The 13,151-nt window shown below is 48.4% G+C and overlaps 2 protein-coding genes across 2 annotated transcripts in view; one reads left to right on the plus strand and one right to left on the minus strand.

The window, feature by feature from the left end:
* LOC104284527 (cullin-associated NEDD8-dissociated protein 1-like) overlaps positions 1 to 10,038 on the plus strand; it is a 17,667-nt gene extending 7,629 nt beyond the window's left edge. The window contains 11 exon segments of the mRNA XM_009882869.1: positions 566 to 711; positions 2,658 to 2,762; positions 2,765 to 2,931; positions 4,293 to 4,434; positions 5,627 to 6,367; positions 6,370 to 7,125; positions 7,506 to 7,601; positions 8,293 to 8,462; positions 8,580 to 8,744; positions 9,491 to 9,598; positions 9,811 to 10,038. Coding sequence (XP_009881171.1) covers positions 566 to 711; positions 2,658 to 2,762; positions 2,765 to 2,931; positions 4,293 to 4,434; positions 5,627 to 6,367; positions 6,370 to 7,125; positions 7,506 to 7,601; positions 8,293 to 8,462; positions 8,580 to 8,744; positions 9,491 to 9,598; positions 9,811 to 10,038 — 2,824 coding nt within the window.
* Positions 10,039 to 11,488: 1,450 nt separating this feature from the next.
* Positions 11,489 to 13,115, minus strand: RPL32 (ribosomal protein L32). Its single transcript, XM_009882870.1, has 3 exons — positions 12,807 to 13,115; positions 12,384 to 12,565; positions 11,489 to 11,666 (listed from the first exon to the last, which is right to left on the minus strand). The coding sequence occupies exons 1-3, from the start codon at positions 12,900 to 12,902 to the stop codon at positions 11,537 to 11,539; spliced, it is 408 nt and encodes a 135-aa protein (XP_009881172.1). The 5' UTR covers positions 12,903 to 13,115; the 3' UTR covers positions 11,489 to 11,536.
* Positions 13,116 to 13,151: the final 36 nt, after the last annotated feature.

A 13,151-nucleotide genomic window follows, 5' to 3' on the forward strand; every position in this document is an offset into this window, starting at 1 on the left:
GGAAAGAGTTCACAAATGAAATCTCTTCTTCACATGCAGAGTTGGGTCTGAGTTATGAGCTATTTTACCTCAACATGTGAGAGCGTGTTTCTGTATTGGTTTTGCAGGAGTGGGGTTTTCCCTTGTCCTTGGAGGATTCCCCAGCAAGAGGGAACTGCCTCGCTCCTGGTGCGTGGAGGGAGTGGGAGGCAGGAATGGGGCTCAGGCAGAAAAGCTGCTGAGCTGCAGCTCTCCTGTTGTTTGGTCAAACGTTTACTGCTTGTCTTGGTAAAGGAGCCCTGCAGAGCTGCTGAGGTTTTCTCCCACGAAAGGAGGATTCACCCAGGTGGTGATGGCAATGCATTCTTTTTTCCTTACCAAAATCACTGCATTCTCCCCAGGGGAGTGTGGTCTTGCTTCGTGCACAGCAGGAAGTAGCAGCTCTGGTTTAACTCATGTTAACAAAATGTTCATATAGTCTGTGAAGCGTTTTGGGATCCTTTTGAGATTAATTATATTATTTTGATATTTAAAGTGGCTTAGTCTTCAATTTATTAACTCTTAGGATTTTTATTTGTCATGATAGGTGCCCAAAGGAAATTGATCCTCACATCCCTAATGTGATGGGGTTGTGTTTGAAGTACATCACCTTTGACCCAAACTACAACTATGATAATGAGGAGGAAGAGGAAGACATGATGGAAACTGAAAATGGGGAGGATGAAGAGCAAGGTGCCTGCTTGTGAGGATGACTGTGCTCAGCAGAACACTGGGTTAACATTTCTCCCTTTCCTGCTTTCTTACCCTCTGTGATGTTACTTTTCAGATCTGCTTCAAGACAGTCAGTACTTTTAAATGGGTTATTTTAATTTACCAGTGGTAGTAATATAGCAGTATATGCAATGTTCCTTCCAGCAGTCATTCTGAGTTTGTTAGTTTTACTTTTTCCTGACAAAGTCATCAGATCTCTGCCTGCCTTAGGCAACACTGATAACACTGAAACTTGAACTCCGAACTAGCTTAGTGGAGAGCTAGGCCGAGGAAGCACTGCTCTTCCTGTGCCTGCTGACAGTCGGAGTTTTGTAGAGCACATCCAGCAAGCAGCCGGGCTTGAAGCCTGGAAATCCTGAGGAGCAGCCGCTCTGACGTCCTGACTGTTGGATGTGCTCCTGTGTGCTGCCAAAGGTACCGGTGCTGCTTGCAGCCTGCCCGGCAGACCTCGCAGCCCTGCTCCGAGCAGATGGCTCTACGCGAGGGTCGCTCTTCAAGGGGAGGTGTGGACGCTGTGGCTCTTGCCTGCTCTCTGCCTTGTCCAGACCTGAGGTGGTGACACCAAGCGTCTGAATGCAGCTGGTGCATGCCGGGCAGCTAGCCAGCATGTGTAGCTTACTCAGGTTAGGAAAGGAATCGGAAATCTTTGAGGTGGTCTCACTGATTTACAAGACTGCTCAAACTGCAGTTTTCCCTGGTGGCAGGGGAGGTCAGGCAAGCAAGCTGCGCTTCCAGGCTGTGGCAGCCAGCGCCCCTGCCAGGGTGTGTGAGAACCATGCTGCTTTGTCAGGTTGCAGCTTTTTCTTGGTTTCTGTGTCGCTTCCTCTTATCTGTCCGTCTATTGGGGTGTTTTCCAATCATCCACACTGTTCCTGAGCACAACAGCCAGCCAGGGCTCATCTCTGCAGTCACCTAGAGGCTGCAGAGCCGGTGCTTGCGCACCTCTTTGTGAAGGTTGTTGCTTCTTTTTTTTTTTTCAGGAAGAGGTATACGCTTAACTGCTATTTTAAATGAAAGCCTGCAATTTTGATTTAACAGTTTCAGGGCAGCTTAACTCACCCTACAAACATAGCAGCCGCACAACTATATTTTTACTATGAGGTAGCTACTTTTTACTACTTTGTAGCAGAAGAAAGCAAAGCTACAATCCTGAACACTTAAAAGTGCCACCTTTAAAAACATCTTGGTCCCTCGCTAAAAATGTGTTAGTCATCAGTGAAGTAATCCGATACTGTCTTCAAAAGAGATCTTTCACTTATTTTCTGAATCATGTTTACTTTGAGGTGGATGTCAAGCTAGGTCAGATAGGAGGGTACCTTTAATGCCCCTTAGCTATAGACAACGTTTCATAACGTCTCTAGTTAGTTATAGTGATATATAGTGTGGCAGCTAAGAGCAAAAGTTAGAATAAGTTCCCTTGAAGAAAGGAATTTTTTTTTTACTTTCATACTAATTGGGATACGATCCTGGCCGGCTTCCTAGAGAATATATTAAGTGTTCTGCCAATAACATGGTAAATTGTTGCCCTGTTTTGTGCCATTCAGAAATTGCTAAGACAAATATTTACATATTTCTGGCTTTAAAATCTGGGGACCTCATTCTCCCTTCAAAACAAAAGCCTTGATGCCTGAGCTGAAGCGGCCAGTAAGGGAAGTAACATTAAGATTTATTCTCCATCAGCTCTTTCTTGGAACAGAATAATCTGACCCATGGCAGCCCTGGGTCATATTGGCTGGTAATGACCTCTGTAGGGACAGGCTATTGTGGACAATTTCATGTTCCCAGGTGTGTGTGCGTTACTGGCATCTGTATGGTCAGCTGGAGAGGGAAGCTCTGAGGATCAAGCGATCCTCTAGCTCTGGTTTTCTCATAACGGTGCACCTTGTTTTCCCTTGTCTTCTTTCCAGAAAGTGATGATGAGTATAGCGACGATGATGACATCAGCTGGAAAGTCCGCAGATCTGCAGCAAAGTGCCTGGAGGCCATTGTCAGCAGCAGGCACGATCTCCTTCAGGACCGGTCTTGATAAGCAGATTCAAAGAGAGGGAGGAGAATGTCAAAGCTGACATCTTCAGCGCTTATATCTCCTTGCTGAAGCAAACGCTGCCCATCCAGAGCTGGCTGCACGCTTCAGATGCCTCTGGCAAAGATGACGTTCCCCTGAGAATGCTTCAGAACCAGGTGCGTGAGAAGGCGGCGGGCTGGGTTAAATCGGAGAGCAATGAAGAGAAGTACGTACCATGCCACCCATGAACATGCCTAGTAGTTGAGCTTGAGAACATAGCTCGCTGAAGGAGCCCTCAGACACGCAACCAGAGGGGACCAAACCCCAAGGGCTGACCGTTTACTGTTTCTCTCCCACTGTTCCCAGGGAGAGTGCTGAGCCAGCACAGGAGCTCTGAGGTGTCACCCGCGTTGCCCCCTCCTCAGCCTCTGGCACGTGTCGGCAGACTGTGTGTGAGAGAGGTTAGCCTTTGGGTGAGGTGTCAGTCTCTTGCCTGGCAGCTACTCCAGCTGCTGCTGGGGAAACTCATTGAATACATCGTGGTAGAAGCGTACCAGAGTGAGCCGCTGGGAGCTCACTAAGGTTGGGTCTGGTCAGTAGGCGTATGAGAGCCTGCAGTTCGGTTCACTATGGGAAAATAGCCAGTGGCTTCCGGGGTGGCTTGCTGCGGTTGTGCACGCAGACTGCGCATCACGGCTGATCAGACAAACAATAGCAGAAGCAATTTTTCTGATGTACTGCTTTAATTCAGAAATACGCTGGAGTAATTAGAGTCAGAAAAATTTAGCCACATGTGCCGATCGGGACTCTGCCTAGCCTAGCGTCCTGGCTAACGCTGTGGTCCACACATGCCATTTTAGAAGACAAAAGAAACGCTGGAAATAACCATGCTATAGAGTAGCGTGACTGTGAGAGCAGCTTTTTCTGGCTGATGCTACTGCTGACTTGTGAGTCCTTGAAGCAGGAGGGTTAAAATCCCTGCCAAAATGTAATTACATCAGTGATTAATCATCATATATGTACGAGATATTTATTTAAATAACTTGCACCTCAGCCCTGTGATTTGTTTTTTGATTTCACTGAAACACTGGCAGGGTGTCCAAGTTTAAATATAATGATGCCACTAGATCCTTAAACGGTAGACCAGGAAGGAATCATAAAACTAAGCTCTCTTTTAGCAGCGTGTCCTGGTTTGATCATTTTCTTGTGTTTCTTTAAGCTCCTGTGTTATGGAGTATCCCCAACTTCAGGAAGGACTGCTTAGGAGTCTGTTTGTAGAATATGGAAAAGAAGAATAACATCCCCTCCCAGTGTTCTGTTCGTGTATCTTTTCTTCACGTACACTGTCTTGTAACCTATTCCAAGCCCGTTCTCCTCTGGTGAAGGGGTGCGCTGTTTCTTGCTGTCCCCCTGTTAGCGCTCTGGCCGTGCTGTTGGTGCCCCCGGCTCAGCTGAGCTAGCTGCTTCGGTCGCGTAGCTCTGTCCCCTGGGAGCTAGGATGACAGGTGTGTTTCTGTTTTTCTTTTCCAAACTGCAGGTCCCCAACATCGTCAAGGCCTTGCACAAGCAGCTCAAAGAAAAGAGCATCAAATCAAGACAGGGTTGTTTCAGCCTCCTGACAGAGCTGGCCAATGTTCTTCCCGGTTGCCTGGCAGATCACATCCCTGCACTAGTCCCTGGTAAACTTGTCTGTGGTCTGGGGGTGAAGGAGCAGGGTTGGCTCAATCCATTCCGAACATGTATGCTCTTGCCTGCGTGTTCCAGTTTTATTCCTGTATGTTATCTCTGCTCAGCACCAGGATATACACGTCAAGTTCTGTTCCATGTTGATGCGCTAAACAGTTCCCTTATCAATCCTGGCTCCTGTCTACTGCTGAAAGCCAGGATAAGAATATCAAGTTCATTTCCAGAGTCCCCTGAAGAGATGCTTTTAGGAGGGCCTGTTCCAGCCTCCTTTGAAACTAGCTGGAATTATGCTGCTAACCTGCTGAGACACGAGTGATGTTTTCTTTTACAGAATGTAGTGGCATTTTAAAAATTGTTTGTATTGACTGATTATTTAATTTGCACTGCCACATTTTTCTCCGAGCTGTCCTGCCTGTAGGTTCATGAAGTACCCCGCACTGCTGAAAGGCTCACAGTACTGAGGTCCTGCCTTTGCTTTTGGTGTGACCGTAGAGTAAATATAAAAAAAGTCTCCTGTGATTGTTGCTGGGCCTGATCCATGCACCTTCCTCTTATGAACTAATAGATTGGTAAAAAACATTCAAACCAAGAATCAGGCATGACTTCAGGGGTGGCAAGCAGTATTGTTGTAAATGTTTCTCATTAAGTCTTCGGGAAACATAAATATGTGCCACAGAAATTGGATTTGGAAGTAACTCCCTTCTGCAAAGGCAATTAATCTTTAATGGTCCACGATTATGTTCCAAACAATACTGACAGAAGGTGTAAAACTAGATAAACAGAAGGGCCCCTGCTTCTTTTTTTTTTTTTTTTTTAAAAAGAAAAAAGACTTCCCACAGAAGCATGAAGGAACATGCCATTTTGTCATACTTATTTGCACATGACTAACCATCCCTTCTCGTCTTAGCCCAGGATGACTTTTTGAATTAACCTTTTAAAAACTTTTCTTCGTAGCCAGCCATCCAGGGCGGCTGCAAAGAACAATTATGTCTGAACTGCCACTTCCTGGAAAGCAGAAAGGCAGGGAGGAGAGTAGCTCTCTTCTTTTGGGCTGGGAGACAAAAGAAAGAAAACAGATTCCGATTGTGTCAATTTTTTGAGGGGGGGAGTGAGTTTGATAAAAACCAATGAAATAAAACCACTTGATGAAACAAGACGGCAGTCACTTTTGTCTCTTGTGCACAGGTATTGTTTTCTCCTTGGCCGATAAATCCAGCTCCTCCAACATGAGGATTGATACGCTGTCTTTTCTTCATGTTCTTCTCTGCAACCACCAGCCGGAGGTATTTCATCCTCATATCAAAAGCCTGTTACCTCCTGTTGTGACCTGTATTGGAGACCCCTTTTACAAGATCACTTCAGAAGCTCTGCTGGTTACTCAGCAACTTGTGAAAGTTATCAGGCCTTTGGACAAATCTTGCACTTTTGATGCCAAGCCCTATGTGAAGGACCTTTTCCCTGGTACTCTGAAGCGACTGAAGGCAGCTGACATCGACCAGGAGGTGAAAGAGCGTGCTATCTCCTGCATGGGGCAAATTATTTACAATCTGGGAGACCATTTAAGCACTGATCTCCAGCCAACCTTGAAGATATTTCTGGAGAGGCTCAAAAATGAAATCACCAGATTGACAACAGTCAAAGCATTAACCTTAATTGCTGGTTCTCCACTTAAAATAGATTTGAGACCCATTCTAGGGGAAGGTTTCCCCATTCTAGCTTCCTTCTTGAGAAAGAATCAACGTGCCTTGAAACTGAGCACTCTGACTGCTCTGGACATCCTGGTGCAGAACTACAGTGACAGCCTCAAGCCTGCCATGATAGAGTCTGTCCTAACAGAGCTCCCCGCTTTAATTACTGAGAATGACATGCACGTTTCCCAGGTGGCTATAGTGTTCCTTACTACGTTAGCTAAGGTTTATCCATCCTGCAAAAAAGCGGTTCAGTTCTTGCTGAAATCTTGCAGCTTGTCCACTCGCCTTTGCTCCAAGGAGGGGCGCTGAACGCCATCATAGACTTCTTCCAGGCTCTGGTTCTGACGAAGACGGCCACCATGGGTTACTCAGAGCTGATGAAGCAGCTGACTGCGCCTATTTACTCCTCAGGTTCAGCTGGGACATCAGGGACGTTGCACAAACAGGCGTATTACTCTGTCGCAAAGTGTGTGGCAGCCCTTTCCTCAGCCTGCCCAAAGGAAGCCACTGCGATAGTCAGCCAGTTTATCCAGGATGTAAAAAACCCCAAGTCCAGCTCTGCTGTGAAAGTGCTAGCTTTCCTTTCACTGGCAGAGATGGGGCGCACCACGAACCTCAGTGCCCAGAGAGAGCTCAAAACCGTCATCCTGGAAGCATTCACTTCCCCCAGCGAAGAGGTGAAATCCGCTGCTTCCTATGCATTGGGGAACATCAGTGTCGGGAATCTTAAGGAGTATCTTCCCTTCATGCTGAAAGAGATCGGAAGCCAGCCCAAGAGACAGTACCTCCTCCTGCACTCTCTAAAAGAAGTCATCAGCTCCTCCCCGGCCGATGGCCTCAAACCTTACGTGGAGGATATTTGGGCTCTGCTTTTCAAGCACTGTGAGTGCACGGAGGAAGGGACACGCAATGTGGTGGCTGAATGCTTGGGGAAGCTGACTTTGGTGAACCCTTCTGAGCTGCTGCCCCGGCTGAAAAAACAGCTGTCATCAGGTAATGGGAAGGGCAATTTTGAGAGTGGGGAGATGCCTTCTTTTGCTGGAAAGTCCTCTTGTAAACTGCTGGAGGGTACAACAGGGAGCAGAGCCAGTCTGCAGAGGCGAGGAGGAAACAAGGGATCTTTGCAAGGGGGGATCAGAGGAGCACTGGTTAGCACAGAGGGCAGGGGGGTATTAGGAACAGGGAGTGCACGTGGAGATTGTGCGGGAGCGGGATTTAAACAAGGAGGTTGATATGGCAAATCCTCTGTTCTCTTTATCTCTTCAATGCGTGTGAATGTGACCAAGAGCAGAATATATACCGCCAAGTTACAGCAATGATTTTGTCTTGTGATCCTTCACTGGTTTTTTTTTTTCTTTCCATCTTCATCACAGGCTCTCCACACGCCCGGAGCACGGTGGTAACTGCAGTCAAATTCACAATTGCAGACCAGCCTCAGCCTATCGATGCTCTCCTGAAGGGCTGCATAGGTAGGCTAGTACGGGCAGCAGTGGGGGCTGGGAACATGAGATGTTAGGCATCATTAGCAGCTCAGGGATTTCTCACACCTATGTGAACCTCATCTAATCCAGTTGGGTTTTATCTATGTTTCTCTGCTTTTGGGATTAGAGAGCATCACTGTCATGTGAGTCCTTGTTAAATGCTCTTGAGCATATTCCACTCGTGACTGAGCTTTTTAGGGAGCTTGAGTTCCTTCTGTGTTTAAACTTACAATTCAGGCATCTCACAACAAGGATCTTGGAAAATATAACCTACATTAAAAGGGTCTTATGTCTAGGGAGGGGAGCCTACGTCTCAGATCTGTTGTATAAAAGTGGGCCTTCTGTTTTGCAGAGTCTGAGCAGATGAGAGCTGAGCCAGACAAAAACAAAACCCAACTTCCTTGAATACCAGAGCTTCTGATTTGACTTTAGGATGCGGTAGATAGAATCATGTGGTTTGGTTTTACGCCCAAATGCAGGAAAGTCATGTTTCTTCCATTTGCTATATCCCAAATGAAGGGAGGGAAAGCATCTCAAATGTCTCTGTTAGACTGTGCCCCTAGAGTCATTTTACTGTAGGTGCTTTCGTAATCGGGCTCCTTGAAATACACTGTGATACAATTTTAAAGTACTTTTCAAACACTGCAGCAGGACTGACCAGTGTGCTCTTATCCCACAGGTGACTTCTTAAAAACTCTTCAGGATCCAGACCTGAACGTTCGACGTGTGGCTTTAGCCATGTTTAATTCTGCTGCTCACAACAAACCTTCTTTAATCCGAGATTTACTAAACGCAGTGCTCCCCAGCCTGTATAACGAAACGAAGGTCAGAAAGGAACTCATCCGGGAGGTATGTCATTAGTTCGGCTTGGGTGCAGTATGGCAGTGACTCTGCGTGTGAGGCTGAGATGAAGCTGTCACCCTGCCTGCTGTTAGGTGACAGCTGTAGTGTTTTTTCTTGTTTAAGGTAGAGATGGGGCCGTTCAAGCACACAGTGGATGATGGCCTTGACGTGAGGAAAGCTGCTTTTGAGTGCATGTATACGCTGCTGGAAAGCTGCCTTGACCGACTGGATATCTATGAGTACCTGAACCACGTGGAGGATGGGCTGAAGGACCACTATGACATTCGGGTAGGTGCCGTGCCGTAACTGCTGGAGGGTGGTGATGTCGCTGATGTTATTCCTTCGCTGGGGGCCTGGGCTTGAATTGAGCTGGTGTGTCACCACAGCACAGGGTGCCCTTGCCGTTGCCTATTCTCTACAGATGCTGCAGCTTTCATCTGACATTGTCTAGCGCTAGTTTGGCCGTCGTGGCCTTGAAAACGCAACCCTGGTGCAGCTGGTTTTATAGAAAATTCACCAAAGTCTAAAATAAGTTCCTCTGCCTTTAAACTTATGATTCTCACTTGCTCAGTGTGGCCGGTGACACTACATTAAAAAAAATCAGCATTGTCATTGTTGATGGCCTCATAGCTTAATAGGAAGCGCTACGTCCTTTTCATACTATTATTTGATTTAGCTTCCATGAGAGGTGGGTACAGCAAAGGCACCATCCCTGTGCTGCACGTTGCCCTTTCTCTGGAAGGCCGTCAGCCCTGTACAGACACCCGAGAGCCGGGCACCGCACGCGCCTGGGACCAGAGCCCAGCTGGGCGCTCCGGTACCTTGGCTGCCAGCCGGCGCATTTCCAATACGACCAAAGCTCTTACTAAAACCCCTCACACAAGTGCAAAGAAACTCACCGCCATGTGGGTACAGCACGACACCACAGGGAGATCGAGGACAGGGGCTTCAGCAGAGAGGATCCACGCTGTGAGTCTGGGGGATCGCAGGGTGAGGTGAAGCAACACCTGTTTTATCGTTCCTCCTCTGTCTAGATGCTGACTTTCATAATGTTGGCTCGGCTGTCCACGCTCTGTCCCAACGCAGTGCTGCAACGGCTCGAGCGACTGATTGAGCCGCTCCGGGCAACCTGCTCCACAAAGGTGAGACACACAGCGAGTGTGACGTGCTGGGGATGGGTTCCACCACAAAGCCACCCGTGCCATTTGCCTTCTCTGTCACTGCTTCTGAGCAGCCTGCTCCCTGCGCTCCTCAAGCTAGAGTTGTCGTCTCCCTCTCTGCTGGCATGTCTGACTCTTTCTGCCTCTACTGTCTTTTCTAAATGCCGACTAAAAATGGTACTTTGGATTTGTAGGTAAAAGCTGGTTCCGTAAAACAGGAGTTTGAGAAGCAGGATGAACTGAAGCGATCTGCCATGAGAGCAGTAACTGCTCTCCTGACTATCCCTGAAGTAGAGAAAAGTCCCGTGATGGCCGAGTTTTCATCTCAGATCAGATCCAATCCTGAAATGGCATCACTTTTTGAGAGCATTCAGAAAGATTCTGCTTCCCTACCCACCTCAGAGTCGATGGACATGAGCTAAGTAAGATCTGCCCATTTACTCGCCCACCTTCCCGCCCTCGCAATGCATCAACCCAGCGGAGACGCCACAGACGGGCCAAGGGAGAGCATCATCGAGCTGGACTCTGCTGCCACAGCCACTTGCAAGTCACTGGGCACCAACAGCAAAAAACGGCTGGTTCCAGCTGCACTTGCATCAGACACCTCGCTGCATCCTAACCAGATGTGTGAGATCAGGGAAATGTGTCCTTATGTAGGGGAGGGGTTAGAAGACAAGTATTCTAATTTTTCAGCAAGTTTTTAAGGGGTGTACAAAGCAATTGAAATTGAGTGTGGTTCCATGAAAAATGGAAACTCCTTCCTGAAATATTTCCTTACTTCAGTACAAAGAAAAATAGTTTAAAACTTTTTTTTTTAACCACTGCACATGCACTTTCTATCCCAAATTGCCTAAAGAATGTATTTATATTGTTTCACTAAATAACATGGCTAAAAATTAGAAGTCATGTCTTTAATTAGCGATGAGCATCATAACCATAGGCCCTGTTACAAAAAGAGGAGACTCATCAGCCGAGCTGCAGGAGCTGCACAGGGGTGGTTTGTTACCCCGACTCCCACCCGGGGCTCAGATCGCACAATGGGCACCGACAGTTCGGTGTTTCTGCAGTTTGGGCGATACGGAGCTATCTTGCCCGACTTCCATTTTTATGGTTTTGTCTGTGACATACCCCCAACCAGCCGCCTTCCAAAAGCCACGATTACTTGTGTTACAGTAACAAACGTTACACTGAGCTTTTCTTCGTGTTAAACACCGGGTTCTCTCTCCCGCCTTGCGCAGCTTGGCGTTCGTGTTGAGCGACCGGCTACGAAGGCACCAACCTACGCTGAACACTGGGCACAGCACAGCAGCAGACGTGCAGGAAAGCTGGTCCTCATACTGTAGTGTCACAGAGGGAGGAGAGGGGACAGTCACTAGCCAGAGGTGCAAACACACAGGCAGCCCCCAGTAACCCTTCTGTCATTTGAAAACTTACACAATAGTGGCTGTTGAGTTGAAATCCTGCTTTACACAGGGAAAAAAAAGCCTTAACAGAGAGAATGTAACAGCAAATGAGAGAACAAGGCCACCGTGACACACTTCTTGTAGCCATGGAGCTATAATGACCTTTCATTTTTCCTTTTTTGACAGCGTGGTTGATGTGAAAAGTATTTATAGTGCTGTGTGAAAGAACATCCATTCTCTTTGAGTGGTATAAAAAATAAAAACGTACTTGTGAAGCTGCGTGCACTCCTGAACTTGTTAGCCTTCACAGTGACATCTCAAATCACCACCACGAGCAAGGGCGCTGCTGCCAGCACCCCCCCGCGGAGAGCGGTCTCAGGCCGTGCTGACCCCCAGCAGCAGGCAGCTGCCCCACCGCAGGCAGGCGCCAAGCCAGTCCTTCCCTTTGGCCATTCAAAACACCCACCAGAGTTTGTTTTTACACTTTATTAAATACATCTCAGATGTAGCAGCCAGTTTATTCATTCTCCTCGCTGCGCAGTCTGGCGTTGGGATTGGTGATCTTGATGGCGAGCTGAGCGGCTCTCTCCACGATGATCTTCCTGTTCTTGGAAGACACATTGTGCGCAATCTCCGCACAGTATGACCTGTTGGAAACAGACGGTGCATCAAGCTCAGCTCCAGCACCCCTGGCAGCGCCCAAGGCTGCTGTCCAAGCACTCCAGAGCCAGCCAGCCACGCTCGGACGCAGCGGAGCACGGAAGCATCACCACACAAGAGCGGAACCACACGCCTCCCAGCCCCACACCAAGCCTGACCCGCTCCTGCCTGAAGTGGGGGCTCGCCACCAGACCGCCTCGCCCCCGCCACTTGCTTTCTTGCCAACGAAGAGTCAGTAAGAGGTAGCCTGTAATCATGTTAATTATTACCCATTACTTTGCTGTGAAAGAAAGTGCTCCAAGTAGATTCAGGCCCGTGTCTAGCAGGTGCAAAGCCCACAGTTCTGGTCATTATTTCATCAAAATGAAGCATGTACAGTGCTGTTCCCCACTGCCATAAAGTCATATTTTTGCCAAAGGTATGAGTTTGCCAACCCCGGGACACCCTCTGTGCCCTCCCGCCATCAGCTCTGCCACAGACCACATTTGGCAGCACAGCAGCACTACAGAAACCAAGACAACCTTCGTGCTCTTAAAAGCACGAGCTTCCCTCATCTCCCACCTATGTCTCACCCCGACTGCGCTGCCTTTTCATTGTCCGACCCAGTGCCGTTTAGGATGGGCAGCGCACAGCACCAGTGCAGGCGGCAGAGCTGCCAGCGACAGCTCTGCACGAGGGCGGGAGCACACCCCCCACACACTTACTTGTTGCTCATCATGAGCACCTCCAGCTCTTTGACGTTGTGGACCAGGAACTTCCTGAACCCCGTGGGCAGCATGTGCTTTGTCTTCTTATTGCTGCCATAGCCGATGTTGGGCATCAGAATTTGACCCTTGAACCGCCGGCGCACTCTGTTATCAATACCTCTCGGTTTACGCCAGTTGCGCTGAAGAAATGCAAAAAATATTTAATAGTTATGAAATGAGACTAGTCTGAAAACGCCTGCATCGCAGTGACTGCTCTAGCCAAAACTAATCTCCTAAGAGATCCGCCGTGCCAGGCTGTTACAGCGTGACCCACTGTCTCAGCACTGACCCCTTGTGCTTTACTGCACCATCACCCCATAGGCAACCACGTCTGACAGTCCCACAATTCCTTTTCTAATTAATTTCCAGTGATTTTTTTACCTTGATCTTGACATAGCGATCAGACTGATGGCGGATGAACTTCTTGGTCCTCTTCTTGACGATTTTAGGTTTCACGAGAGGTCTGAGGGCAGGCATGGTGCCTGGGATAAACAGAACCAGGATGAGAGAGGGAACCCGACGCAAAGCCGACGCGTTACTCCAGGTCCGGCCCGTGTAGCAGACTATCTTCCGCTCGCTGGCCACTCCGGAGACTAGCGAGGGAATGGGTATTCATCTGCCGTGATCTCCCTCCCGCCTCCGAAGCTGGAAGAGCACCGAGAGCTCTCCAGATGCGATCCTGGGAGGTCGGGCTCGGCTCACAGCCGCAGCCGCGTGTCCGTCCCC

The sequence above is a fragment of the Charadrius vociferus genome, unplaced genomic scaffold (assembly GCF_000708025.1).
Source record: "Charadrius vociferus isolate BGI_N301 unplaced genomic scaffold, ASM70802v2 scaffold433, whole genome shotgun sequence".
Classification (NCBI taxonomy): Eukaryota; Metazoa; Chordata; class Aves; order Charadriiformes; family Charadriidae; genus Charadrius; species Charadrius vociferus.

What these genes read in the sequence shown, in the direction of transcription:
- RPL32 (XM_009882870.1), bottom strand. Translation starts at nt 12,902, where the DNA reads ATGCCTGCCCTCAGACCTCTCGTGAAACCTAAAATCGTCAAGAAGAGG. An exon ending in ATCGCTATGTCAAGATCAAG is followed by an intron (nt 12,566 to 12,806) that starts GTAAAAAAATCA and finishes GCATTTCTTCAG; the next exon opens with CGCAACTGGCGTAAACCGAG. An exon ending in GTGCTCATGATGAGCAACAA is followed by an intron (nt 11,667 to 12,383) that starts GTAAGTGTGTGG and finishes TGTTTCCAACAG; the next exon opens with GTCATACTGTGCGGAGATTG.